Here is a 26,733-nt window from a genome sequence, read left to right on the forward strand (position 1 = left end):
TTGCCATGACTTCACAACGTTTGAGTATATGCCAGACACGCATGTTCTTTTTTTTGGTATTTAAACAGGCCCAGGCCCAGTAACACCTGGTATTAATTTGGCAATGGTTTGTACTTGTCTTTTTTTGGACACATTCTATTTTATTTAACTCTTTGGACTTGCATAGGGTTGGGGCTCCTGGTTTTCGGCTGTTTGGGCCCATATGTGGGCCTGGACCCTGACAAAAAATTTCAGAAAATTTAATTTGCTACAATCTATTTAAGAAAGAGAGCATGCATTTGTCATTAAAAAGTTGTTATATGGCTATGAAAATCATAAAAGATCAGATTATATAGTACCTTAAACCTTAATCATCGATCAATTTATTAAAGATTAGATTACCTCCTTTATTAACAAATTGACTTTATATAACTAGTGTACCTCTAGTTGTCAAACAACCTCAACCACTGCACAAACCTTTAATTATTATTATATAGCAAAAACCATAGCTTAATTGATTGTTATATATAATGAAAACAACTTCATGGTGATATCACATACATAATTAAGGGGGGATTTATTTTTGTGCGGTTTAATTGAGGGAACAGTAACATAAACTTAATTATTCAGCAATTTTATTTCATACACTTCCAAGCCAGTCAATAGATGAGGGGTTATTTTGTAATTTATTATTTGAGATAGGTAATTGTATAATTTCTTAAAATATTAAAATTCTATCCCATAAGCAGTGCTGAAATAGTTGCGATCTACTGCCTCTCACGCAATCTCTTTCTACAGTTCATCATTCCTTAACGAGTTGTTAAATTCCCATGGCTTCTAACTTTCCCGTTCTTCCCAATATAACCAGCGCCGACTTTTATTTAATTACATGATGGAATATATATTCATATGTAAAATATAATATAATAAAATAAATCTATTCAGAGTACTTAAAAGTATAATTAAAATCAGGAATATACAAATATAATAATAAAATTTGTACTCTAAACAAGTAAACATATCTTTTATCATACATAAATTATTTAAAAAAATATAAATTGTTAAAATTAATAACACAAATTTAAAATGATAAAATTTAACTTTCTTACAAGAATTTTTATAGTATTTTTATTCTTTTAATTTATTAATATTTTATTATTTAATTAATGATTAAATAAATTATTTTCATGAGAAATCATTTTTTGTATAATCTTAAAGAAGAGACCAATATAACATTTTAAAAATTAATATAAAAATGATATTTTAAATAAAAAATAGTTAATATTAAAATTTTTAAATACAAAAGCAAATTGTATGAATATCCAGGATATAAATATGAAATACATGTTTAAAATAAATAAAGAAGACAAAAATAATTATTTATTTCTCATGAGTACTCCCATTTTATTTGTTTTATTTATTTTATGCATATATTTTATATTTATCTTTTAAATATTTATACAAATTATTTTTGTATTTAAAAATTTTAATATTAAATATTTTTTATTTAAAATTTTATTTTTACATTATTTTTTAAAATATTATATTGGTCTCTTCTTTAAGAAAATACAAAAAATAATTTTTTTATCGTTAAATATTTACGTTATTTTTTATTTAAAATATCATTTTTACGTTATTTTTTAAACTGTTATATTGATCTCTTCTTTAAGATAATACCAAAAATAATTTGTTTAATTATTAAGTAAATAATGAAGTACTAATAAATTAAAATTTAAAAGAATAAAAATACTATAAAAAATACTTGTAAGAAAGTTGGATTTTATCATTTTAAATTTGTGTTATTAATTTTAATATTTTAAATAATTTATGTATGATAAAAGATATGTTTATTTATTTAGAGTACAAATTTTATTATTATATTTGTATATTTCTAATTTTAATTATACTTTTAAATATTTTGAATAAATTTATTTTATTATATTATATTTTATATATGAATATATATTCCATAATGTAATTAAATAAAGATATTTTTTTCAATAAAAAAATTTAATAACCGAACTAACCATTAATGATTATGGCAAAAAAAAAGGATTGAGTGAGAGGACAAGAGATAGCAATAAAGTCGGCGCTGGCTATACTGGAAAGAACGGGGAAGTTACGACCCATGGAAATTCAACGATTCGTTAAGGAATGATGCAACTATGTCAGCGCTGCTTCTTATCACCACCGCAACGGTGGAAGGACCGATGTTACATAACGAAGAAAGAATGAAGGAGTAAAAATGTGCTTCAATTAACGGGGTAGAATTTTAATATTTTAAGAAATTGTATAATTACCCATCTCAAATAATAAATTACAAAATAACCAACTATAGTTAAAATAATAACCAATTAAAATGTGACACATTATGAAGAGTAATTTACATGTTATTTTAGAAGGAGTTTGGTAGAATTCACCTTTTATATATATATATATATAATAAGTGCATTTGAAATTAGGTATTTTTTCTAGAGCTAATACTAATAAGGTGCTAATAATTATTTCTATTCTTATTCTTGAATGTTGTCAACTTATCGTCATGACTTTGCCGCAAAGAAAGTGATCATAATTTAATCTTGTTAATCATGATTTTTGCTACTGGATGTTGGAGAAGGTTTAATTCGTTAGAACTGTAGTTAAGCTTTTCCGTGACGAATGATGAGGAGCCTTTTATTATGTGACAACTACATTACCTCTACTTCTCTACGGTTACCAAAACTATAGCTTAGGAGAGAGAGAGAGAGATTCATGCATGGTGATTTTAGCAAGGAGCAATGTCATAATTTAATTTATTACTAGGGTTAGCTCAATAATGCTTCTAACTCATCATTTTTTCTATAACACTTGTATTCTATTCAAATATTATAGATTTTATATAGGGTATTAGCACTTAGGAGTGTATATGGTCCGGTTCGGTCTAAAGATTCGATTCGGATCCGTTATTTTAGAAGTTAATTTAGTGTGATTTTATTGGGTCTAAGGTCGGATAAGAATCTCAAAAATAGATTCGATCATTATTTAGAGTCAGATCCGGGTCAATGCGAACTAGATTTCACCCGATCCATATGCACCCTAAGAGAACTAAAAAAGATATATAATGTTTGAAATTAATTTCAATATTATGTTATATTAATTATAAGCTTATTTTTTTATTTTTAATCACACTTGTTGAATTAGAAAATAGATAAAAAAAAAGTATCAAATAAAAATTTATGGAGTCACCAAAAAAAAAATGAAAATTTATGGACAAATATTCAAGTTCAAATATGAATATAAATTTCTCAGTAATACTTTTTTTTTATTTATAAATAAGTGCATCATAAATAAATTTTTTTATAAATTATTGTTAAAATTTTAAAGGCCCAATTTTCATCCAGTTTATACCCGATATAATTGTGGCCCAAAAATATTTAGATTTTATCGGATTTAGAACTTAGTTATAATCTAAAAAAAGATCCGGTATATATTTAAAATTGGACATGAATTAGAACAACCCGATTTTACCAGATTTATGTATAACCCTGTTAGGATTTTTTGTTGGTGAATGCGATGGTGCCTAAAAAATGTTACCTATTTACTAAAAAAGGTTAAAAAATAATATTTAATTTAAAAGATATAATAATAAATAATTTTTAAAAAATCAAAACTTACTACAAAAGATAAATTAGGCAAAATTTAGACACCAATTCATAGGCACAATAGAATTGGCCTTTTTTGTTTTGTTACAGGGTGTAGTACTTTATATGTCATTTTCAGTCCTTCAGGCTTCATCATATATTGCTCCACATTAATAATTTAAGTAATTTTTTTATTTGTTAGGGCTTATTTTATTCTGTTGTGAGGAGGAATCTTTAGGGAATAGGAGCTTCAGTGATCAGTGAAGTGTAAAAATCTGGTCGCAGGTGAGGGTGTTAGGTTTAAGTAGTTGCATTTGATTTTGAACTTCAGAGCCTGGACAATTCATTCAATTCAAATACCAATCTTTTTTTTTTTTAATTATCAAATCCTCAGGAAATATAAATGTAATTGAAATAATTCTTTTAAGAAAAAAGATGTTGAATATTTTGTGACTTGTTGATGAAAACTGGATATGCATGGAATTTGGAGGATTAATCATCATGCCTATCCTTAATTACTACTCTAAATTATGTCTTAAGGACCATCAAATTGCTGGCCCCAATTTAGTGGACCCTTTTATATATTTAAGCTCAATCCTTGCGTGTAACTAATGGATGGAGGAAATGAGAATAAATTTGAAGGAACAAACGAATAATAACAATAATTAGTCAAAAATTAATCAGCAAAAATTTTAAATATTTATTTTTTTAAAATTTTAAATGAATAATTTTTGTATGTATTTAAATTTTTTCTTAATTGATTATTATATTGGTTATTTTTTACAAAAAATATTAAATGACCGATTCTTTTTTCTTATTTTTACCTTGTATTTAAATCAACACTAACCAATAATTCTTCACTTTTTCTTAAAGTGTTGGTGAGATTAAGCCCTTAACTATCCACTTTATGAATGATAATCTACATTTTAATGATGAAGCGAGGGAAAAGAGAGAGCAAGAGGTGTAGGTGAAGAAGTGATGATATGAGTAGTTGCATGGACTCTAAAAAAGTAAAAAGTTTTTCCATATCTTTACGTTACATAGCAATATATATAAATGGCACTTTAGCACAAACAAGCATGTTGATGTAGCAATATAACCCATCAAAATCATGAAGATGAAATCTTTTCCCCCTTCCTTAATGATTGACACCCTGAACCCTTTTCGTTAAATTGGTTCCACTTTCTGTTTCCCTCTATAATTAATAAGTCCACATACATTAGGGGTGTTATTGGTTCAATTTGATTCGGTTTTGGACTAAAAATTAATCGAACCGATTTGTTCGATTTTTATAGAGTATCAACCAATTAGTTTGTTGTCTGTACAATAATCAAATCGAACCGAACCGAATCAAAAATGGTTTGATTCGGTCAATTTTTTCGGTTTTTAAATTCAAATTAATAGAAAATTAATCTCAATAAAATGATGTTCAAAACAATTAATAAACTGAAATAACATTACATTACATTCAAATTCAATACAATTTCAACTCATTCCAACAACTAAACATAAAACAAACATATTTGTTAAGTCTAAAATTTCCATTTCAATGCATTACTAAGCCACTTCTTCGGTTCGGTTTGGTTCGGTTCGATTTCTGCCGAGTCAATTAAAAATCGAACCGAACTGATTGGTTTAATTTGAAAAAAAAAATCGATTTTTTCGATTTTCTATTCAATTGTTGTAAAGTTTGACTCGATTTTACGATAAATTTCGGTTCGGTTCGGTAACTTACACCCTAACATACACTATGTAGTCTATCCTACTCTATAGTACGTACATTCATTCATATTCATAGTGTAAACATGATAGTGTTACACTCACACACATACATAGCATGATCCGTGTATTAATGCATGTATAATCATTATATATCGACATGCATAATGTTATCTTTTCTAGCACAAGAAGATATATATTAGTCTCTTTTTGTCTTTATTCAATGAAGACTTTTCTCACATGCAATGTTTTACATATCATGGTGCTCTCAATAATAGAAGTGTGCTCTACTCAGTTTGTGTATATCAAGGGTCACCTAACACTATAGCTCTGAGTACTTGTCCTAACATATAATAGGACACAACGCACCACTAATTATAATGCTAAGGAACTAAGATGGTTCCAACAAAAAACCAGCTAAATATTTTTTGGTGAATCTAAAATTTTTATGTAGGTGGTGTTTATGTTAGATATTAGGATTTTTTTTTATAAATTGGATGATTTTAAATTTATTTTTTAATTTATCATGTTTAGCATTTAAAAAGGAAATGAGAATAAATAGACGGAAGTTAATTGAATCAATTTACGTGATTCACGTTGCAATGATACTGAATGTATTTCTTTCTAATTTAAATATGATAAAACATTTAATAACTAATATTTTAAATTATAAATAAATAAAAATAATTACTATATTTATAATTAACTAAGTTGTTCAATTTTTGATTGATTTGGAGTTAGATTCCATATATTTTTCCTATATCGAGTGACTTGTCAAATAGAAATGACTTGAAGGAATCAATTCCATTACACTTCACTCCCGAGGCCTACTACCACTACATTATTTTTCTCTTCATTTATGTATGTGTTTTTCCTTTTATACTAATAATAATGATGTCAAAGAGTGTATTTATTTAATATATATATTATAAAAGAAAAAGGTCCAATTCCACTTTAGGGTATTTTTGGAAGGGCATGGATGCATCATATAAGAAAGATAAATGCAAAACGCAAGTAACAAGACATACTACGCTCTCAATCCATCAATCAATTGTCTATTATTATTGAAATATTATTCTAATAATAATGATAATTATATAGTCTCTAATTAAGAAACTTTCATTCCATGCCATAGGTGACTTTCCAATTTCCATTGGCCTTTATAGGGACCCGAACAAGGAAGTTTATGGCCTTATAGTTAGGGTCTCACCATTCTTATCGTTTTCTGGTGTGTCACTTTGTGCCTATGTTTTTGGCTAATGTCATTCATGTTTCTATGATTAGAAATTGATTTATACATGGCTTCAATGGTTATTTTGATTTGGTCACACATTCTCTGACTTATCAGATCTCAATTGCCAACTAGTGTCTCCGATATAACCTTCGGAATAATTTAGTTGATAAAGCCTAAGAATAAGAAAAATATTTTGCTACTTAATTTAGAAAAATATTATTTATATTATTTTGTGTGTATATATATAAAAAAGTATTGCATATAACATGCCTTTTTAACTTGTACATAATATGGAAGCTATTTACTTGATTCCAAAATATGAATTTAATTATGGGTATTATTGAGGTCTCTAAAATAGGAAATTATTATTAATTAGAAACCTAATAACATTCCTCTAATTGTATCGTTGTATATGATATAAGAGATTACGAAGTACACCATGTGTGTTCGCTACGACACAAGATTAAGTAGCAATGCACAGTATATATACAGTTCAGAAAAATTTTTAAATGTACCGTCATACTGGTATTTCACTAATTTTTAACCGTTAATCTTAATTATTATAAAAAATATGTATAACATATATAATTAAAATCAACAATTAAAAATTATTGTAATACTAATATGACGGTGAACTTGAAAACTTTCCTATAATTGAAATCAACCATGACATTTTCTTGACCACAGAATTTAATACTAGGTAACCACTTTCTATGATGAAACAATTCATGACCCTGGCCCATCTTGTTTTGACATAGAGAAATGGCGGTATCGAAATAATTATCACCACTTTAAAGAGACTTGATCTCTCAATGATTGTTTGTAAATGACAAATATCTATAGTACGGTCGACAAAGGATAGGATAACCAAAATAAAAAATTCTTATATAAAACTAGCTAGCTGGATATATATATTTCAAGTGTAAGAGAATGATATTCTAATAATTTTTAACCGTTATTTTAATTATAAAAAATATGTAATTAAGATAAACAGTTGAAATTTTTTAAAACATTAAAGTAATGTTTATTTTGAGATATTAAGATAGAGATTTGGGGATTAAGATTCAGTATCATATTTATTGGTTTAGAGATTGGTATTAAAATTTTTGTTTTTGTTTTCAAAATTTCAGTATTTTAGTACCTCTAAAAAGTGAGAACACAAAACACTAAAATTTTTAGAGATGGAGATTAAAACTTTAATAACATCTTATACCTAAAATACCTTCATTTCAATTAATTAATTCTAATTTTATTTTTTGTACAAATTAAATTAAAATTTCATTATTATTTGAACTCCCATTTTATACCAAACAAAATACTAAGATTTATTTTAATCTCTGTCTCTTAGTCTCTCTCTCAGTCTCAGTCTTTTTATCTCTATCTCCATCAAACGCTACCCAATGTACTAATATACTTAAGGGAAAATTATTATAAAGGACCGTTAGAAAGATTTAATTATTAAAAAGGACCTTTGATATTAAAATTATTAAGAAGTACCAAATCTTTTTATAATATTTAAGAAGAAGAACCAAATCCTTTTATAAAGAGACAAATATATTTTTAATTATTTTTTATTTATTTTTTATAATTTTTATATTAACAATTTTTTTTCTAAAATTTTAGTAATTTTTATTATTTATTTATGTATTTTTTTACTTTTCTGATTTTTTAGCTTTATTTTTCTTGTTGGGTAAAGATCACAAAATTAAAAAAATAAATAAAAATTATTAAAATTTTAAGAAAAATAAAATTTATCAACATAAAGATTATAATTTTTAGAGACCATGCATTTTATATTTTCTTTGGGGTATAACATTCATGTTATTAATTTAGCCATTGAATTATAATAATAAAACATGATATAAATTCAAAGGTAATTTACGTTAATAAATAGAGATTAAAGTTATACAGATGTCTTACATAAAATTATTTAATTACACATCTGTTTTAAATATATCTATATAAATTAAATTAGATAAATTTAATTATTAATAAGATAAAATATCTAAATAAATCGAATTAGGCCATTTCAATTTATTAAAATAAGTGAAAAATTATATCTGCACTAAATTCTTTAATAAATCTAATCAATCCAATTTAATTTATTATTATAAAAAATACATGATAAATTGAATCAGTTCATAAACTCAATTTACTATAATACATAACACGAAATAAGTATTATGTGTAAGTATCTGAAGAATAATTATTAATTTAAAATTTTAGATGACCAATTTTAGAAAATAATATTTAGTAAAACTGTTATTAAAATATAAAATAAAATAAATAAAAAATAATTAAAGATATATTTATCTCTTTATAGAAAGATTTGGTTCTTCTTCTTAAATATTATAAGAAGATTTGGTCCTTTTTAATAATTTTAATATTAAATGTCCTTTTTAATAATTAAATCTTCCTAGCGGTCCTTTACAATAATTTTTCCTTAAAACTTTAATAACATCTTATACCTAAAATACCTTCATTTCAATTAATTAATTCTAATTTTATTTTTTGTACAAATTAAATTAAAATTTCATTATTATTTGAACTCCCATTTTATACCAAACAAAATACTAAGATTTATTTTAATCTATGTCTCTTAGTCTCTCTCTCAGTCTCAGTCTTTTTATCTCTATCTCTCCATCAAACGCTACCCAATGTACTAATAAAAACTTTTATATATATATAAAACAAAAGATAAGAGGAATTAAAAACATCAACAGTGGGAACTCGTGGATACGCTTGTCAAATTTTAAAATCTTTTAAAGACCATTTTGTCAATAACAATAATAAGGTACCAAAATGTCAGCGTACTGATTTGGTCATTACCTCTATATTATAAAAGAAAAAGGTCCAATTCCACTTTAGGGTATACTTGAAAGGGCATGGATGCATCATATAAAGATATATGCAAAACGCAAGTAACAAGACATACGCTCTCAATCCATCAATCAATTGTCTATTATTATTGAAATATTATTCTAATAATGATAATTATATAGTCTCTAATTAAGAACCTTTTCATTCCATGCCATAGGTGACTTTCCAATTTCCATTGGCCTTTATAGGGACATGAACAAGGAAGTTTATGGCCTTATAGGTATAGGGTCTCACCATTCTTATCGTTTTCTGGTGTGTCACTTTATGCCTATGTTTTTGGCTAATGTCATTCATGTTTCTATGATTAGAAATTGATTTATACATGGCTTCAATGGTTATTTTGATTTGGTCACACATTCTCTGACTTATCAGATCTCAATTGCCAACTAGTGTCACCGATATAACCTTCGGAATTTAGTTGATAGAGCCTAAGAATAAGAAAAATATTTTGCTACTTAATTTAGAAAAATATTATTTATATTATTTTTTGTGTATAAGAGATTACGAAGTAAACCATGTGTGTTCGTTGCGACACAAGATTAATAAGCAATGAACAATATATATATATATAGTTCAAATCAACAATGACATAGAATTTTTTTTTTGGTTTGCACTAGGTACTCATCAGGCCGGAAGTTCAATAACTAATTTTTCGAGTACTGCAGATGTACACAAAGTGGACAATCCTCCCAAACAAACAAGCTCCATTTCCATCTTCTAGTGAATATCGAATTCGAGAGAAATAGTTAAGGGACACAAATCCTCATCTATCTGTGTCAACTTGCGTTGGTACATAGAATTTAATACTAGGTAACCACTTTCTATGATGAAACAATTCATGACCCTGGCCCATCTTGTTTTGACATAGAGAAATGGCGGTATCAAAATAATTATCACCACTTTGAAGAGACTTGATCTCTCAATGATTGTTTCTAAATGACAAATATCTATAGTATGGTCGAGAAATGATAGGATAACCAAAATAAAAAATCCTTATATAAAACTAGCTAGCTGGATATATATATATATATATATAACTTTCAATTGTAGTAGAATATTCATATTCCAGTAATTTTTAACTGTTATTTTAATTATAAAAATATATATAATTAAGAAAATAGTTAAAATTTATAAAAATATTAAATTAGTGTTTATTTTGAGATATTAAGATAGAGATTTGGAGATTGAGACTCAATATCATGTTTGTTATTTTAGAGACTGGTCCTAAAATTTTTGTCTTTATCTCCAAAATTTTAATATTTTAGTACCTCTAAAAGTGGAGACACAAGAGACTAAAATTTTTAGAGATGGAGACTGAAACTTTAATAACATTTTATATCTAAAATACCTTCATTTCAATTAATTAATTCTAATTTTACTTTTGTACAAATTAAATTAAAATTTCATTATTGTTTGAACTCCCATTTTACACCAAACAAAATACTAAGATTTATTTTAATCTCAATCTCAGTCTTTCTATTTCTATCTCTCTACCAAACGCTACCCAATGTACTAATATACTTAAAAACTTTTATATATATATAAAACAAAAGATAAGAGGAATTAAGAACATCAACAGTGGGATCTTCCCCAAATCTCATTTAATACTCCAAATCTCTAATAATCATTCACAACATACAGTAGTAGGAAATAAAGAAAGAAGCTTCATAACAAAAGAAGAGAAAGCTACATACATAGACCCAAAGTAGAGTGGGCAAAATTAAAAAATTATCCAACAGTGGCTGCAAAGCACCACTTTTCATCACACAGTTCAGACACTAAAGTTGTATGTACGTGAACTAACTAAAGCAAGATAAACAACAATAATATTGTGCATGTTTTGGAACAGACTCATCAATGGATTATTGGATCCACCGTCATTTTTTTTATTACTTTTGTATTATATTTAAATCAGCATTAATTAATTCTTTTTTTAAATTAAAAGTATTAATCTTTTGATTTGATCTAATTAAAATCTTTTTAAGTTATATATATGTGATACTTAAATTTGGAAATTATAATTAAGCACTTTTGTTTGGGGCTCCACCATATTGAAAGAAAACAAAATGTGATCACCTTGGATTCAGGAAAGTGTTAAGTTTGTGTTTGTTGGACCACTAAGTTCCTTTTTCACTACCTGATAAAAGAAAACAAAATGCGAAACCTGTTACATTCTATTACTATCTACTTAGATAAAAAATTACTAAAATGGACATCAACTTAGATTTTTTTTTATATTATCCTATTGTTTTAATTTAGATATTTAAATAGATTTTATTAGTTAATTTTATAATAAAATTAATATTTACTTACTAAAATAAAAATAACATATAAAAATAGACAAAATATTTTTTTAAATAAAAATAAAAATTATATATTTTAGATATATATAAAAGCAAAATATTTTTTTACATCGTACTCTTATTCTAGTACTCTCAATAATCTTATTCTTAATATTAATTTAGAATCCAAAATTTATGATTTTATTATTATCTATAATTAATTTTTTATTTAATTTATCTTTTTTAATAGAATTATAATTTATATTACAAAAAATTACATTAAAACATAGTATACGAGAACTACAATTATAAAAGAAAGTACTAAAAATAATAAAAAATTAAATATTTACTTTGTAGTGATTGAAACAAATCTAAAATTTCTTGATGATCTTTTTATATAGTATATTTTTAGTATTTTTGTTAGTATGTTATAATTTTTTACTATTATTATTATTTACAGTTAATTTTTTATTTAATTTACTTTACCTAATAGAATCAATAAATCATATTATAAAAAGATAATAACAAATATAATATACAAAAATCACAATTATAAAAGTGTATAATATCAAACAAACAGTTGAAAAAAATAAAAATAATAAATAATAAAAAAATAGAACTCATATAAATAGAAATAACAATGTTTCTATAAATAATACAATAACATACGCAAAGGATAAAATTGGTAAAAGTTAAATAAATGATTAGTATCCAAAACTAAAAACCCGTTAAAAAAACGCAGAAGCTAATAGTTGCTTCTTGTAAACGTAATTTTAGTAATAAAATCACTTTTGCGTTTATAAAAAAAATTGTCAAATCAAAAGTTGAAGCTTTCAAAAAGTCTAAAGGTGCTTTTTCCTTTCAACGGTTTTCAAACACACCCGTATAGGAGCTGCTTCAATGCAACGACATATAATAATTAATAACAACAATTGAAAGAGTCTAGAAAATTTTTCTCTTGCCACTTCAAAATAAAGTAAGAATAGTAATATTTTTATATGAAAAAGTTTATATTGGCTCCCTATTGAGATTCTTTTTATATATAGTGGCCTAGTGTGTATAAATTAATGAAAATAATGTGATCAAAAGTGAAAAAAGATGCGGCCAATTGTTTACTATGACAGGAAAAAATAAGGGACATAAAATAGTGGAGGACATGGGAATTTGGTAGAAAAAGTGAGTAAAAAAAGAGTAATGGTATATATAGTCAGTATAATTTATTATTTTTACTCACAATTAATTAATACCAACCTGATAATAATGTGTTCGTTTATTGCTTATAAAATTGTCATTGATATTTGATAATCAAGCTAGTAAAAACTTCTACCTTTATTATTAGATAGTTCAACAGAGAAAGGTGAAAATGTGATATAAAAGATATATAAATAATAAATTAATAGTTAACAAGAAGATATGTTATGCTATTAGAGTATTTCACATGCTAGCTCATCATTCAAATCTCTACCTACAAAGCCTTCTTCCTCTTTCACTAATTCACTTCTTGCTTTTTCAAGATCTCTCTCTGCAACAATCATTTTTTCTTTGAGGCTCTTCACCTCACCCTCTAGAGCAACTACATTATCCTTAAGCCTTTTCACCTTCATCCCTCTCTCCATATGATTCTTCATACCCAATGCAGATTCAACATGTTCCTTCAACCAACTCAAATCATCAAACTTAACTATCTCAAGTTCCTCCCACAAATCTTCAAGCTCTTTACAAGCATCATCGTTCATCATGTCCTTCACTTTCTTAGTCTTAAGAAATTGCAACACTTTCCCTAATGTTGTGAACGACCATTCATTGAACTTTTGACTCATGTTCCTCTTTCTATGGCTTTCAACAAGATTTGGACGCCTTGAACATACTTTTTCCAACAATTGAACAAACTCTTTCTCTATTCTGCATAGACCCTTGAAATCCACTAACACAGTATCCTTAGGAGAGTCATCATCATCATCTTCTTCTTCATCATCATCTTCATCATCATCATCATCATTAGTATCTGTATTTTCATCATGATGTTGGTAGTCATCATCATTAGTATCTGTATTTTCATCATGATGTTGGTAGTCATCATCATTAGTATCTGTATTTTCATCATGATGTTGGTAGTCATCATCATTAGTATCTGTATTTTGATCATCATATCCAAAAACCTCAGCAACAATTGTGCATGTGTTATCCACAAGAAACCCATTGTTAGGACTTAGAAATTCATCTGAAGATATAAACGATTTGTAACCAAATTTAACATTCTCTGAGCTGAACAAGTGCTTGTTCTCTGCCAAAATAAAATCATACATTAAAAGTAGTAAAAATAATGGTATAAAATATATTCATACTTATATAAAATAATGACAATAAATTTGGAGAAAATTAAATTAAATTCTATAAACGCACGGTGTCTAATATATGAATCCTCTGGTAAATGCTAGTATTTGCAAATTAAATCATTTAAAAATATAACTATTTATGCTTCAAATGAAAACCCTATATTCATAAGAATAGTACACATAATTGAAGCTGAACAGCAACATGATACCACAGATTTCAAGCAATTGAAAGTGAAGATGAAGAAAAAATTAAAAATCAATAATTTTTAGTATATTTGGCTATTATTTAATCAACATAAATATTAAATTATTTTTAACAAATAAATTTTAATAATTTATACGTATAAATTCTAAAAAAATATAGCTATAAACAATATCAAATTATATGTGCAAAATTTTGATAAATATAAATATAAACTACATCTCTTTTATGTAAAAAAAAAAATAATAATTACTTAGCATTGCTAAAAAAAGATTAAGAAAGATACTTGTCCTAGTTTTGGTCTTTTTGCGACAGAATTCATTAATTAGAGACAACTTGAAGCAAGCAGATCTGGTTTTGGCATTAGCAATGTCCACAGCATCCAAATAAATTGACAAGCCTTTTCCGGTGTTGGCAGCTTTTGGGGTTATCATAATCCGCCTACAATAATCAGATTTAGAGGAATCATTAAAAATTTGAAAGTGCATGCATGCATATAAATTGAAATAATATATTATATATACCATGGATAGGACCCAGTGAAGAAGGTTTCGGAGTGGAGCTCCCTGCATTCTACTAACTCGTAGAAATTTTCTATGGTCCAAGTGAACTTCACAATTGTTTCAACCCGAAAGTAAACCTCCATTTCTAGAACCTAACTGTATTTCTCATTTGCTGATTCAGTAACTTAAAGCGACAAGGTAGGACTTCGGTCTTATAAACATGCTTAATTACCCAAATCGTTATCTATTATGTGTCTTTAAGGCACAGGTTAAATGTATAAATTATTTTTTTTAAAGTAATTTTTTATATTTATTAAATAAAAATATTTAAATTTTTTTATTAATAATAAATTTATCATATACTTTTAGAACACATATTAACTAAATCTTTACTAAAATTGTTATAATTTGTGTGTTATTCGAAGGTCAGTGAATGTCTTGCTCGCTTGTTCTTCACTTGTTCAGTTGTTCTTTGTTTTTTTTTATTTACTTTTTTATGCTCTGTTTCTGTGGTTAGCTCTGGTTTTGTGTGTCGTGATTTTATTGATTAGTGAATGTCTTGTGATTAGCTCTGGTTTTTTGCTAATTTTGTGTGTTGTGTTTTACTATTTTGTTTTGTGATTTAATTGTACCTAGATTGTGACTGTGTTGATTATTTGATGGCAATTATTGCACTGTTTCTGACTGACTGTTTGTTTGATTTTAGATTTAATGAAACACCTTTTAGGATAAGCCTTGAATCACCTTCAGGGTGGAAATCTCCTTGGTTCATAAACACATTTCTGTCTAGCCCTAGGATTGATACCGAAATTACAATTGAGGTATTGTTGATTCTGTTGGATAATTAGTTAATTACTTTCTTGAAGTGGATTTGAATCAACGGTCTGTCGGCGTAGTCTTTGAAGGTCAGTGGCTCAGTGCTCACTTGTTCTTCACTTGGTCATGTTTTTTTTTTATGTAATTGCTTTATTGATCAATGTCATCACAGCAAACATTTATAGGATGAAGAAAGGATTTTGGTTTCTCTTATAGCAAACTTTGAACTCTGAACCCACCTGTTACATATCCTGAGGAGAATGCTGAGTCAGCAGTGCAGCAGCTAAAAAAGGGAAGATAATAACCCCTTTACCTTATCATTATTCTAGACGAAATAATAAAGGAAATGGAGGAATAACTGATTTATTTTAGGAAGCAATAACTGATTGAATCAGTTAGAGGAGAATCAGGGACTGCATGATTTTAGGAGACAATAACTGATTCAATCAATTAGAGGAGAATCAGGGAACTGCATGGTTGTGAAGATTTCGATTAGAGAGAGGGTGAGGCAATAAAAGAAGGAACCAAATAGGTACTGAGGCATGAAAAGATTTGGAAAGGCCTAGGCTAGGAGAGAAGAGGACTCTCAAAACTCCTCTGCTATCATTTTCTATTCTATTGTAACTTCTGCATTTCCTTTCAATAAATTCCAGCTGAGAGTATTTTGCCTAAAGGGTAACTTGTTCAGTTTGTTTTTGTTTTACCGAGTGCTGTGGGAGCATTCTGTTGGTACCAGTTTTAAAAAACACCAGAATAAATTTCCTTAGGAAAGGCCTCAATACCTGGTTCATGAGTGCCTGAAAAGTGGAAGGGCCGTTGGTACGCCCAAAGGGCATCACCATGAACTCATAATGGCCCTCATGAGTTCGGAATGCTGTCTTGGGAATGTCCTCTTCCCGCATGCGAATCTGGTGGTATCCCGATTTAAGGTCGAGCTTCGAAAACACCCTTGCTTCTCCCACCTCATCCAACAGCTCTTCTATGATCGGAATGGGAAACTTGTCAGCCACCGTGATCCGGTTCAAGGCCCTGTAGTCTACGCAAAACTGCCAACCTCCATCCTTCTTCTTGACTAAAATGACTGGGCTCGAGAACGGGCTGGTGCTGGGCCTAATTATTCCCGAGCTCAACATCTCCTCTACTATTTTCTCAATCTCATTCTTCTGGTAATGGGGATAAACGGTATGGCCTAATGCGAGGAATTGATGATCCCTCCTTCAAGATTATAGCATGATCTTGTTCTCTCTTGGGAGGTAGTCCCTCCGGTGTGCTAAATAAGTCCCCAAAAGATTGCAGAAATTGCTCAACATCTCCAGAAAAGGGTTCTGCAGGTTGGGTTTCAGTGGCTGCCAGGACAGGGGTGATGACAAAACCTTCTTCTTGATTCTTTAGCGCTTGCAAGGTAGTCTTCCAAGAGGCCTTACTTCTGCTTAGTGAAGGATCTCCCTGCAAATGGAATTCCTTATCTCCTTGCTTCCAGCTCAACGTTAATTCACTATAATCCCCCACAAACTTCCCCAAGCTGGCCAGCCATCCTGCTCCCAGAACGACCTCTGAACAGCCCAGTTTCATAACAAAAAAACTCTGAATAATTGGAATTCCTTGAATAGTCACATGCAGTTCCTCACAGCCCTCATGTCCCCTTTCTATGGCACCATTTCCTACCTCTACACGAAATTCCCGTACTCTTTTCACTGGCAGGGATAGCCGCCTAACCACCTCGGTGCTATGAAGTTTGCCGACGCTCCAGGGTCTATGAGCACCATTACTTCCTGACCCAAAATCGCCCCTCTCACCTTGAAAGTTTTGTGTGTTGTCAATCCCCAAAAACTGTAGGAAGACAACTGCAGTTCAACTCCTTTGGGTTCCTCCACGGGCAACTCCGACCTCGCATCCTCCTGCTCGGCTTCGTGGTCTTCTTCTTCTTCAATCAACAAAATTTTGTAGTGTTTCATAGGACAGACATGGGTAGGTCCCCACTTCTCTCCACGGTGGAAACATAAGCCTTTCCGCTGTTGCTCTGCCCACTCCTCGTCGGAGAGTCGCCGCGTTCCACTGCCTCTGGTCCCAGAGGATGACGCCGCGCCGCCTCCCCCAACCGAGCTCGAGTTGGTGCTAGCTCGTGTGATCGAAGGGGCTCGGTTGGTGTTGGGTCCCGATTCCACTCTCACTCCGCTTCTGGATTCATGTAAGTTGGGTCGAGTCCAGTTAGGATTTTTTTTGAAATCCCATGTTGATAGATCCGGGTCCCCCCGACCCTCCTCCTTTGGATCATCCTTCTCCTTTTCTGCCTGTCGGGTTCACTCCGGAATCCTGCCAAGCACGGTTTCTCCACTCAATTGCCATGGCTCTATCCATCAACGCCGGCAGATTATCAAAGTTTGCCACGTTCAGTTCTGCCTGAATCTCCCTTCTAAGGCCGTTCACAAAAATACACGAGAGTCTCCGCCCCGAGGTTTCGTTGTGTCCTGGCCGCTGCTTCAAAATCTTTTCGGTACTGTGCGACGTCTCCGACTTGGCGCACCTCTAATCGCGGAGCCATTGGGTTAAGAGCTGCTCCGGGTTGGAACCTCTTTAGGAGGTCTTGCTTGAACCTCATCCAGGTATGAAAAGGAGTGTGCTCTTCCCGCCATTCGAACCAGGTGAGGGCCTCCCCTTCCAAAGCCATTGTTGCAAAATCCAGCCTCTGCGCCGGAACTACTCCGATTACCCTGAAGTAGCGTTCCATTCTCACCAACCAGCCATTCGGATCCTCCCCCGAGAATACCGGTAAGTCAAGCTTTTGAATTGGTTCGAATCTCCTCTGCCGTTCGTCTCCTGTACCGTTCCCTTCTACCCCCTCGTCATCTTGCTCGTTCCTTCCACCGTCATTTCCTCCCCCGGTGTCGTTTGCACCAGTGCCTCCACCTTGGTGCTGTTGAGGTAGCAACTCCCTCATTTGTCTCAACATATTGGCTGAGAATGCCTCCAAGGATCGTTGTTGAGCTTCCTGTAACTCCTCAATCCGTTTCTCCACCGCCTCCAACCTTGACTCCATGGCAGCTCGCGTGGACACCATGCACAGAACACCCAGAACCGGTGCTCTGATACCAGTTGTTAAAACTGGTACCAACAGAATGCTCCCACAGCACTCGGTAAAACAAAAACAAACTGAACAGGTTACCCTTTAGGCAAAATACTCTCAGCTGGAATTTATTAAAAGGAAATGCAGAAGTTACAATAGAATAGAAAATGATAGCAGAGGAGTTTCGAGAGTCCTCTTCTCTCCTAGCCTAGGCCTTTCCAAATCTTTTCCTGCCTCAATACCTATTCGGTTCCTTCTTTTATTGCCTCACCCTCTCTCTAATCGAAATCTTCACAACCATGCAGTTCCCTGATTCTCCTCTGATTGATTCAATCAGTTATTGTCTCCTAAAATCATGCAGTTCCTGATTCTCCTCTAACTGATTCAATCAGTTATTGCTTCCTAAAATAAATCAGTTATTTAAATCAGTTATTCCTCCCTTTACTTTATTATTTCGTCTAGAATAATGATAAGGTAAAGGGGTTATTATCTTCCCTTTTTAGCTGCCTGCACTGCTTATTTAGCATTCTCCTCAGGGTATGTAACACCACCCCATCCCCAGCTCTCTCACTCTCACTTTCGAAAACAGCATACCACACAGAGGCAAAGCGCTGGCAGCTCACCTCGGTTCACCGCCACCACACGCTTGCCACCGTCGCTTCGCCTCTCGCAGATCCTCCACATTGTGTGCTCGCGAGTTGCGTCTCGCCTCTCTTCTTTGTTTGTGCTGTGTGCTCAGCCGCTCGCACCTCCGTGGGTGAGTGCTTGAGCTGTGCTTCCTGCGGCCGTGCAGCGTGTCGTCGTTGTCCACCATCACACACCCAACGCCTGGTGTGCTCCACTGCTCATGTCTTGCTTCTCTTCCTGCAGCTGTGCTTCCTGGTGAGTGCTCATGTCTCCCCGCGCCACGCCTCCGCCCCTCCGTTGCCTCTCTTCCGTGGTTGTTGCCGCTTGAACTGCTGCTTGTCGCCCACCTTCTGCCTCTGCAACAACAGCTGAGCATTTAATTTATTTTCCAGTTTTTTCCAGGTTGATTCATTGATGTTGTTGCTGTGAATTTTATTGTTGATTGGTTTATGAGCTGATTAGAAATAAATATGGCAGTGGTTGAATTGAAATATTGAATTGGTTTATGAATATGAATATGCAGGGGTTTTGCTGATTATGAATATGGTTTAATTATTAAATATGCAGTGGTTTTTGTTAGTTTTTGAATTGGTTTCGCTGATTATGAATTTTGTTGATTGTTGATTGTTGATTGTTGTTGCTGTAATGATGCTGGTTTGTTTTGCTATGAGTTAGTTAGTTGATTGAATTTTTTTTCTTTTATGGGATTTTAAGATGGTTTCATCAGAAACACCATCATCCGAAGAACATCAGATGAAGATAGATACCTAGACTTTGAAATTACTCCTTGGACATAGTTTATGGATTGTTATTCTTATTGTGTCAAATTAAGATACTATTGTAGTAGTACCGACTAATTTTATGTCTATTTTCGTACTAGTTATTTTTAGAATGAGACTTGATTGTTGTTCAAATGTTATTGAAGACATGTATGTCAAATTTTAATTTATGTTTTTGACTATTTTATATTTTTAGTTAAATAAGACCGGGTCAACCGGTTAAACCAATGACCCAGTAGTCTGACCGGTTCGATTACCGGTTGGATTTGACAACTTGTTTAATAGGTAAGTGAGGTGAAATTTTTTTGAGCTTCTTGAATATTACTTTGTTTATTTATTGTTGTTTTGATCATTTCCAATTATCAATATGTGATTATTGACCGGCTCTACCAGATTGGTCACCCACCTCATCATGCACGACACATGTTCGATGAAATTCTCCATACACCTTTTATGCATAAAACAAGCTCCTACCCTTGAGCATTGTTGTTCGTGATGCTTTGCCTTTGAAAGTTTTCAAAATCTGTCATTTCTTTCTCTGTGTTATGATTTGGAGTTATGGGCTCCAAAACATTGTTTAAGTGGCCAAAGCAAATTACAAATTCCCTGGTTGAGCAGCTGATAAAAACAGAAAGGGATATACACAGAGCTCTCCTTGTGTTTGACTCAGCAACAGCTGAATATAGCAATGGCTTTCGTCATGATCACAAGACTTTTGGTATCATGATCTCTAAGTTGGTCACTGTGAACCAGTTTCGGTTAGCAGAAGGATTGCTTGAGAGAATGAAGCAAGAAAATTGTGAGGTTACAGAGGACATATTCTTAACTATTTTCAGAGGTTATGGACGTGTGCATAGGCCACTTGATGCCATGAGGGTATTCCTGAAGATGGAACACTTTAAGTTGCGGCCCAGTGTGAAGTCATATCTTACAATAATGAATATTCTTGTGGAGGAAAACCATTTAAAGAGGGCCCTTGGTTTTTACAGGGAGATGAGAGGAACAGGCATTCCCCCTAGTGTTGTTTCCCTCAACATTTTAATCAAAGCCCTCTGTAAGAGCAATGAAACCATTGACGTGGCTTTGCAGATATTTCGCGAGATGCCAAACCGGGGATGCCAGCCAGATTCTTATACATATGGCACGTTGATTAATGGGCTATGTAAACTGGGAAAAGTCAGTCAGGCAAAAGAGCTGTTTGATGAGATGGAGCAGAAAGAATATACACCATCTGTTGTTACCTATAGTAGTATGATACATGGGATGTGCCAATCTAATAACTTGGATGAAGCCATGCAATTGCTTGAAGAGATGAAAAGAAACAGCATTGAGCCAAATGTTTTTACTTATACTTCTTTGATGGACGGTTTATGTAAAAATGGGCATTCATTACGAGCATTAGAGCTTTTAGAAATGATGATTATAAAACGTCATTTGCCTAACAATGTCACTTATACAACTTTAATTGATGGGCTATACAAAGAAGGAAAGCATAGGGAAGCTGTGGATGTTCTTGACAGGATGAGGCTTCAAGGTTTGAAACCAAGTGCAGTGCTGTACGGGAAAATCATAAAGGGCTTCTGTGCTGAATGCAGCTATCAAGAAGCCGCGAACTTCATCGATGAGATGGTGCTTGGCGGTATTAAGCCAAGTCGAGTGACTTGGGGGCTTCATGTTAGAATGCATAACATGGTGATCCAAGGCCTTTGTAGTAGTATTGATCCACCCCGTGCATTTCAGTTGTATCTTAGTACACGAACTAGAGGTGTTTCAATTGAAGTTGGCACTTTTGATTGTTTAGTCAAATGTTTTTGCAAGAGGGGAGACCTGCACAAAGCTGCTCGAATTCTTGATGAGATGGTATTAGATGGCTGCATTCCAGATGAGGGAATATGGAATGCAGTAATAGTTGGACTTTGGGATCGGAAAAGAGTTAGAGAAGCCACTGAGCTACTGCTTGCTGAACTGAAACAGAAATTTGTTGAAGCTGAAAGTTAAAGCTTGTAAAATTTTATACCACATGTATGCGCATTGCATTTTCCAAAGTCTTGGGTAAATTAAATTCAGGTAATTGCAAAATTACTTGTTATGACTCATAATCTGCTCTCTTCTTGTTTTAGGTATAAGAGGAGTTGTCACTCTAGTTACAATAAATTGGCTATATTCCAAATGCTCCTCACTCTTTTCATAATGCAATTTTCCATCTAAGGGAATTAATAGTTTCTATTGGCAGTTTATTCAATGATATCTACTCCAAACACAGTCAATATTTAGATGGCTATTACTGAATGCTGAATAAATGTTCATTGAAGAGACAATATTGACCCATCCTCTTTCTGGTTGTGTCAGGGGAAGATGACAGGCTAATGTTAAAAGTCTATGGTGAGGATAAATTAACTATGCATCAAATCTCTTCTGGAAAACGGTTGTGAAAGTATGAGACAAGGAGCAAGACAAGTTATTTAAGGTAGATTCAACTTGTTTAGGGGTTTCTGAAGCAATCAATTATCCTTAGAATATTTGGCGTAATGATGAGTTGATAGATAAGTCTTTCTTGTGATAGCTTTAGAACAGCCTTAAATATTAAACGAAATTATTGAAAAGGGAAAACTAAATTGGATAACATGCCATATAAATAACGAGGTTCTGCCATCAAGTGAATATACATATCACCACATGGACAAGAAAATGATGAAAAGGGTTGATTATCCATTCACTGACTGGGGTTACATACACGGTTTCAATACAATATTGAGCATTACAACATACAAATGGGAAACTAACCAACTTCAACTGCTTCTAACCGAAGTAGTTATATAATTTATCCACATTTGAGAATAAGTATACATGATTGCCACATATAGCATGTTCCCAACATGATAAATCACTAATCAATTAAAATTATTAAAATTGAAGTTCATTACAAACATGAATGTAAAAGATCAGTATTAACTTGTTGAAAGTGGGAAGCCAATTCCATGTCTCTTTGTAGGAAATACAACAAAGAAAATGCTGCAGAAAATGCCAATGCCCACAGGCAATACTGTGAGGATTTCCTCTGTCTCTAGAGATGGCTCTGGAAAGAAGCAACTTACTACATTCTGATCAAATAATGCAATTGCTGCAAACACCAAAGCTGATACAGCTGCATGCATGAAATCTATAAACCGCAATTTATATTTAGCAGCAAATTCTGGTGGAAGTGTGGTTGATCCATCGATAAGCCACAGGCCTGAAAATGTGGCAAACCCATAACAGATGTTCCCCTTGCTGTCTTTTATGCTATCTGTGAAGCATAGCAAGATGCATAAGGCACCACAGATAGCTACAAGTACAGCAGTCATGGTCTTGCTGACCAAGTCGCAGCTGCCCTCGTTTGTGAAGATTGGAGACAGAAGACGGAAAGCAAGGACAGTGCCAGTAGGTAGAAGGTTTGCCAAGTTTGCTGTGCTCTCAAATGTCTGGCTAATGGCTTTCTGAATCTGGTTCCTCTCTGCCTCCGGAATCTCTGCATTGCTCAGGAGTGGGAGCTTTTCTTCTTGATTCTGGGTACCACTTGCTTCAGCATCCATGGCTTATAGAAAGACCTTTCAGCTGCCTCTATCTTCTGTTCTGTTTTGGTCACGTTTGTGCTGTGTCTTTGCAGCATTGGATTAATGGAAATTTATAGTTAGGCAAACTTGAGTAGTTCCAAAGAGAGAGAAAGGGATGCTAAGAGAGGTTATATGCCATTTCGTGAAAGAAACACAAACTGAAAAACATGATAATGTTGTTTTTTGATGTATTTTTCAAAGTGGAATATTTTTGTATCCCATGTGGGTTTTTGTATTGCTTGAAAGCATGCATGACAATTATGATTTATGAATTCAACTTGCTCACGGAGGAAAGCTATACACGGTAGATTGGAGGAATAGGTCAGAGTAATTAATTATGAAATAAAACAGAAACAGATTGCTATATTTTATGTTGAAATTTACCAACGTGGTGATTTTGCATTGTCATATCTTGACTTTGATCCAGATGAATTTTCTTTTTCCCTATTTCCTGGGAGATATTAAAAGATGTTGGTCAAAATTAACAATATGATCCATATATTTAAGGAATTCCAAGGGTTCCTTCCTTCCTTCCTATTACAAGAAAATATAATTTGAACTTTAGATCTCATGCACGTGTAATATTACTCAGTATTATTACGGAATCCCTCACTAGTAAACCTTCATATTGGTTTAAATTAATATTCTAAGTGTGGTTAATCTTGCTCTTTTTAGAGGCGTTTTCCCATAGTATAATTCAAGTTCTCCTTATTACTATAAATCATACTATTTTTCTACGATTTTGCCACTATATCAACACTTTTGTTGATATTATTTCTCTTTTAAGATATCTGTCATTCAAAAATTTTGGTACATCGATAATTTAGTATATTTTAATTTAAATTGTGAATTTTTTATTTTTAATATTGGAGTGATAGTGGTGTTTTAAATGTGGATTGTTGGGGTGTTATACTCAAATGTGGGATCGTTTAACTAGAGAAGCAGAAATCGGACCGTCCGATTTGTTAGAGGTACACAAATCGGACCGTCTGATTTCTAGAGGTATAGAAATCGGACCGTCCGATTTCTGAGAGGTACACAAATCGGACCCAGGGATTTCTGAGAGGTACACAAATCAGTCCCAGGGATTTGTGTTAAAAAAAATTAAAAAATTTTAAGTACAGAAATCAGACTCAGGGATTTGTATACTTCCACAGTTTTGAAAAATACAAAAAATTACAATGTTAAAGTACATCACCACTTTTACTTCCATAATAAAAAAAATCAGCCCTTAAATTGTATCTAAAATATATTGAGTATTTTATTTACAAAATTTTCAAATAACGGAAAAAGAAGGGAATGTAATTCAAGACTGAAATCCTCTGAACACATGACATTTCAGAATGCTTACATGTGCAAACTTACTATTTTTTTTTCAATAACGTATAACTTGAAGTCACGGATAATTTGTTCCAAACATGATTATCTCATTGTTTACACACATGAATATAAAAAAGATTTAATTTGTTGAAAGTGGGAAGCCAATTCCATGTCTCTTTGTAGGAAATACAAGAAAGAACATGCTGCAGAAGACACCAATTCCAACCGGCAATGCAGTGAGTATTTCCTGTGTCTCATTGTCTGGTGCTGGAAAGAAGCAATTCACCACATTCTGATCAAACAATGCAACCGCCGCAAACACCAAAACCGACATCACTGCATGCATGAAGTCTATAAACCTGATGCTATACTTAGCAGCAATTTCAGGTGGAAGAGTGGTTGATCCATCAATGATCCACAAGCCTCTAACCGTGGCAAAACCATAGCAGATGTTTCCCTTGCTGTCTCTGAAGCTATCAGTGAAGCATAGAAGGAAGCAGGACACGCCACAGATAGCTACAAGGAAAGAAGTCATTGTCTTCGCGGTCGAGTCGCAGTTGCCAAGGTTTGTGAATACCGGAGACAGAAGCTGGAATGCGAGGACGGTGCCTGTAGGAAGAAGGTTTGCCAAATGTGCTGTGCTCTCAAATGTTTGGCTAATTGCTTGCTGAACAAGGTTCCTCTCTGCTTCTGGAACCTCTGTGTTTCGCAGAAGAGGGAGCTTTTCCTCATCTTTGTCATGTTCAAGTTCATCTTTGTCATGTTCAAGTTTGATGTCCATGGCTTAAAAGATTGAGCTAACTCTGCTGTTGTGTTTTTTGCAGCATAGCTTTATATGGAGGCAAAAAGAATGAGCTAATTTGAGTGGAGATAAAGAGTGGGAAAAGAAAGGAAAGTATGTGAAGGGAGGTTTGTTATTTCTTGCAAGGAACACAAACTCAAAACTTGATGATGGAGTATCCATTATATTCCTTAGAGACATGTATTTCTTTATGTTTCGCTTTTAATGCATGCAACTAGTTATTGCAAAAAATTTAATGGATCACTACAAATTAGTATATGTTATGTAAATCCTTTACCTTGTAATTCTTTTTTGTATTTATTATATTATATAAGAAATAAACAATAAATATATGATTTTGAGACGCTTTTTTTTATTTGTCATCATCTTGACATGCTTGAATTAAGACCATCTTCATTAGGGAATTCATCCTAGTTCCTGTTTATGGCCCACCTGTCATAAAAAGTAACTCCACATCAGCTTTTGCGTCATAAACAGTAAATAGGAACTCAAAACATCTCTTTCTTCTCCATTAGGAGGAACTAACTTTAATCCCTGTTGTGGTCCCACTTAATTAATTAATTAAAATACTTAAAATAAATGTAATTAATTTTTTTAATAATATAATTTAAATTTATAAAATTAAAAGTAATTCACAGTTAAAAGATATTAATATTAAATAAATTCATATATAACAATAATACACAATATATAATTCGGGATTATACTAATTTGTAAAATTACTTAATACAAAAAAAACATAATAGATTGGACAACTCTCAGTCTTAGGTACTCCAATAGATTGGATAATCCCAATCTTAGATACACAATACACGCACACTCCTCATACTTTTACCACATTTTTTTCTCAATTCCAATCTTTAAAGTTTGAACCCTAAATTTTTGAGGTGGGGAGGGGAAGATATGCCATGTGAACTAAGGCTCATTGGCAAACACGCTTGAAATAATGACTGTACAAGTGTTTTTTTTTTTTTTTT

At 31.9% G+C, this 26,733-nt stretch overlaps 3 protein-coding genes and 1 pseudogene across 9 annotated transcripts in view; 2 read left to right on the forward strand and 2 right to left on the reverse strand.

Moving 5' to 3' along the window:
* LOC107490816 (pentatricopeptide repeat-containing protein At5g46100) overlaps positions 1-26,733 on the forward strand; it is a 57,293-nt gene that overhangs the window by 7,687 nt on the left and 22,873 nt on the right. The window contains exon 3 of one of the 4 annotated variants that reach the window (XM_052261300.1): positions 23,034-23,130. The exons of 2 other annotated variants lie outside the window; for them this stretch is intronic. The gene's annotated coding sequence lies outside the window, so the exon portion shown is untranslated. Of the gene's footprint in view, positions 1-22,684; positions 22,910-23,033; positions 23,131-26,733 lie in introns of those variants that run through there. One more of the 4 variants, XM_052261294.1, reaches the window with a different exon arrangement.
* LOC107490817 (pentatricopeptide repeat-containing protein At5g46100) overlaps positions 20,115-26,733 on the forward strand; it is a 29,509-nt gene continuing 22,890 nt past the window's right edge. Inside the window, exons 1-3 of one of the 4 annotated variants that reach the window (XM_052261302.1) lie at positions 20,115-22,108; positions 22,391-22,508; positions 23,034-23,163. In XM_052261302.1, coding sequence (XP_052117262.1) covers positions 20,600-22,039 — 1,440 coding nt within the window. In that variant the 5' untranslated portion in view covers positions 20,115-20,599 and the 3' untranslated portion in view covers positions 22,040-22,108; positions 22,391-22,508; positions 23,034-23,163. Of the gene's footprint in view, positions 22,109-22,390; positions 22,693-23,011; positions 23,164-26,733 lie in introns of those variants that run through there. The other 3 variants (XM_052261303.1, XM_016111634.3, XM_052261304.1) reach the window with 3 other exon arrangements.
* On the reverse strand, positions 22,946-23,613 carry LOC107490818 (protein DMP6-like; annotated as a pseudogene).
* Positions 25,040-25,735, reverse strand: LOC107490762 (protein DMP6-like). The gene has a single exon (XM_016111564.3). The coding sequence runs from the start codon at positions 25,733-25,735 to the stop codon at positions 25,094-25,096; it is 642 nt and encodes a 213-aa protein (XP_015967050.1). The 3' UTR covers positions 25,040-25,093.

The sequence above is a fragment of the Arachis duranensis genome, chromosome 5 (assembly GCF_000817695.3).
Source record: "Arachis duranensis cultivar V14167 chromosome 5, aradu.V14167.gnm2.J7QH, whole genome shotgun sequence".
Lineage (NCBI taxonomy): Eukaryota > Viridiplantae > Streptophyta > Magnoliopsida > Fabales > Fabaceae > Arachis > Arachis duranensis.

Excerpts from the sequence above, each read along its gene's own strand:
- LOC107490762 (XM_016111564.3), bottom strand. The coding sequence starts at position 25,735 with ATGGACATCAAACTTGAACATGACAAAGATGAACTTGAACATGACAAA.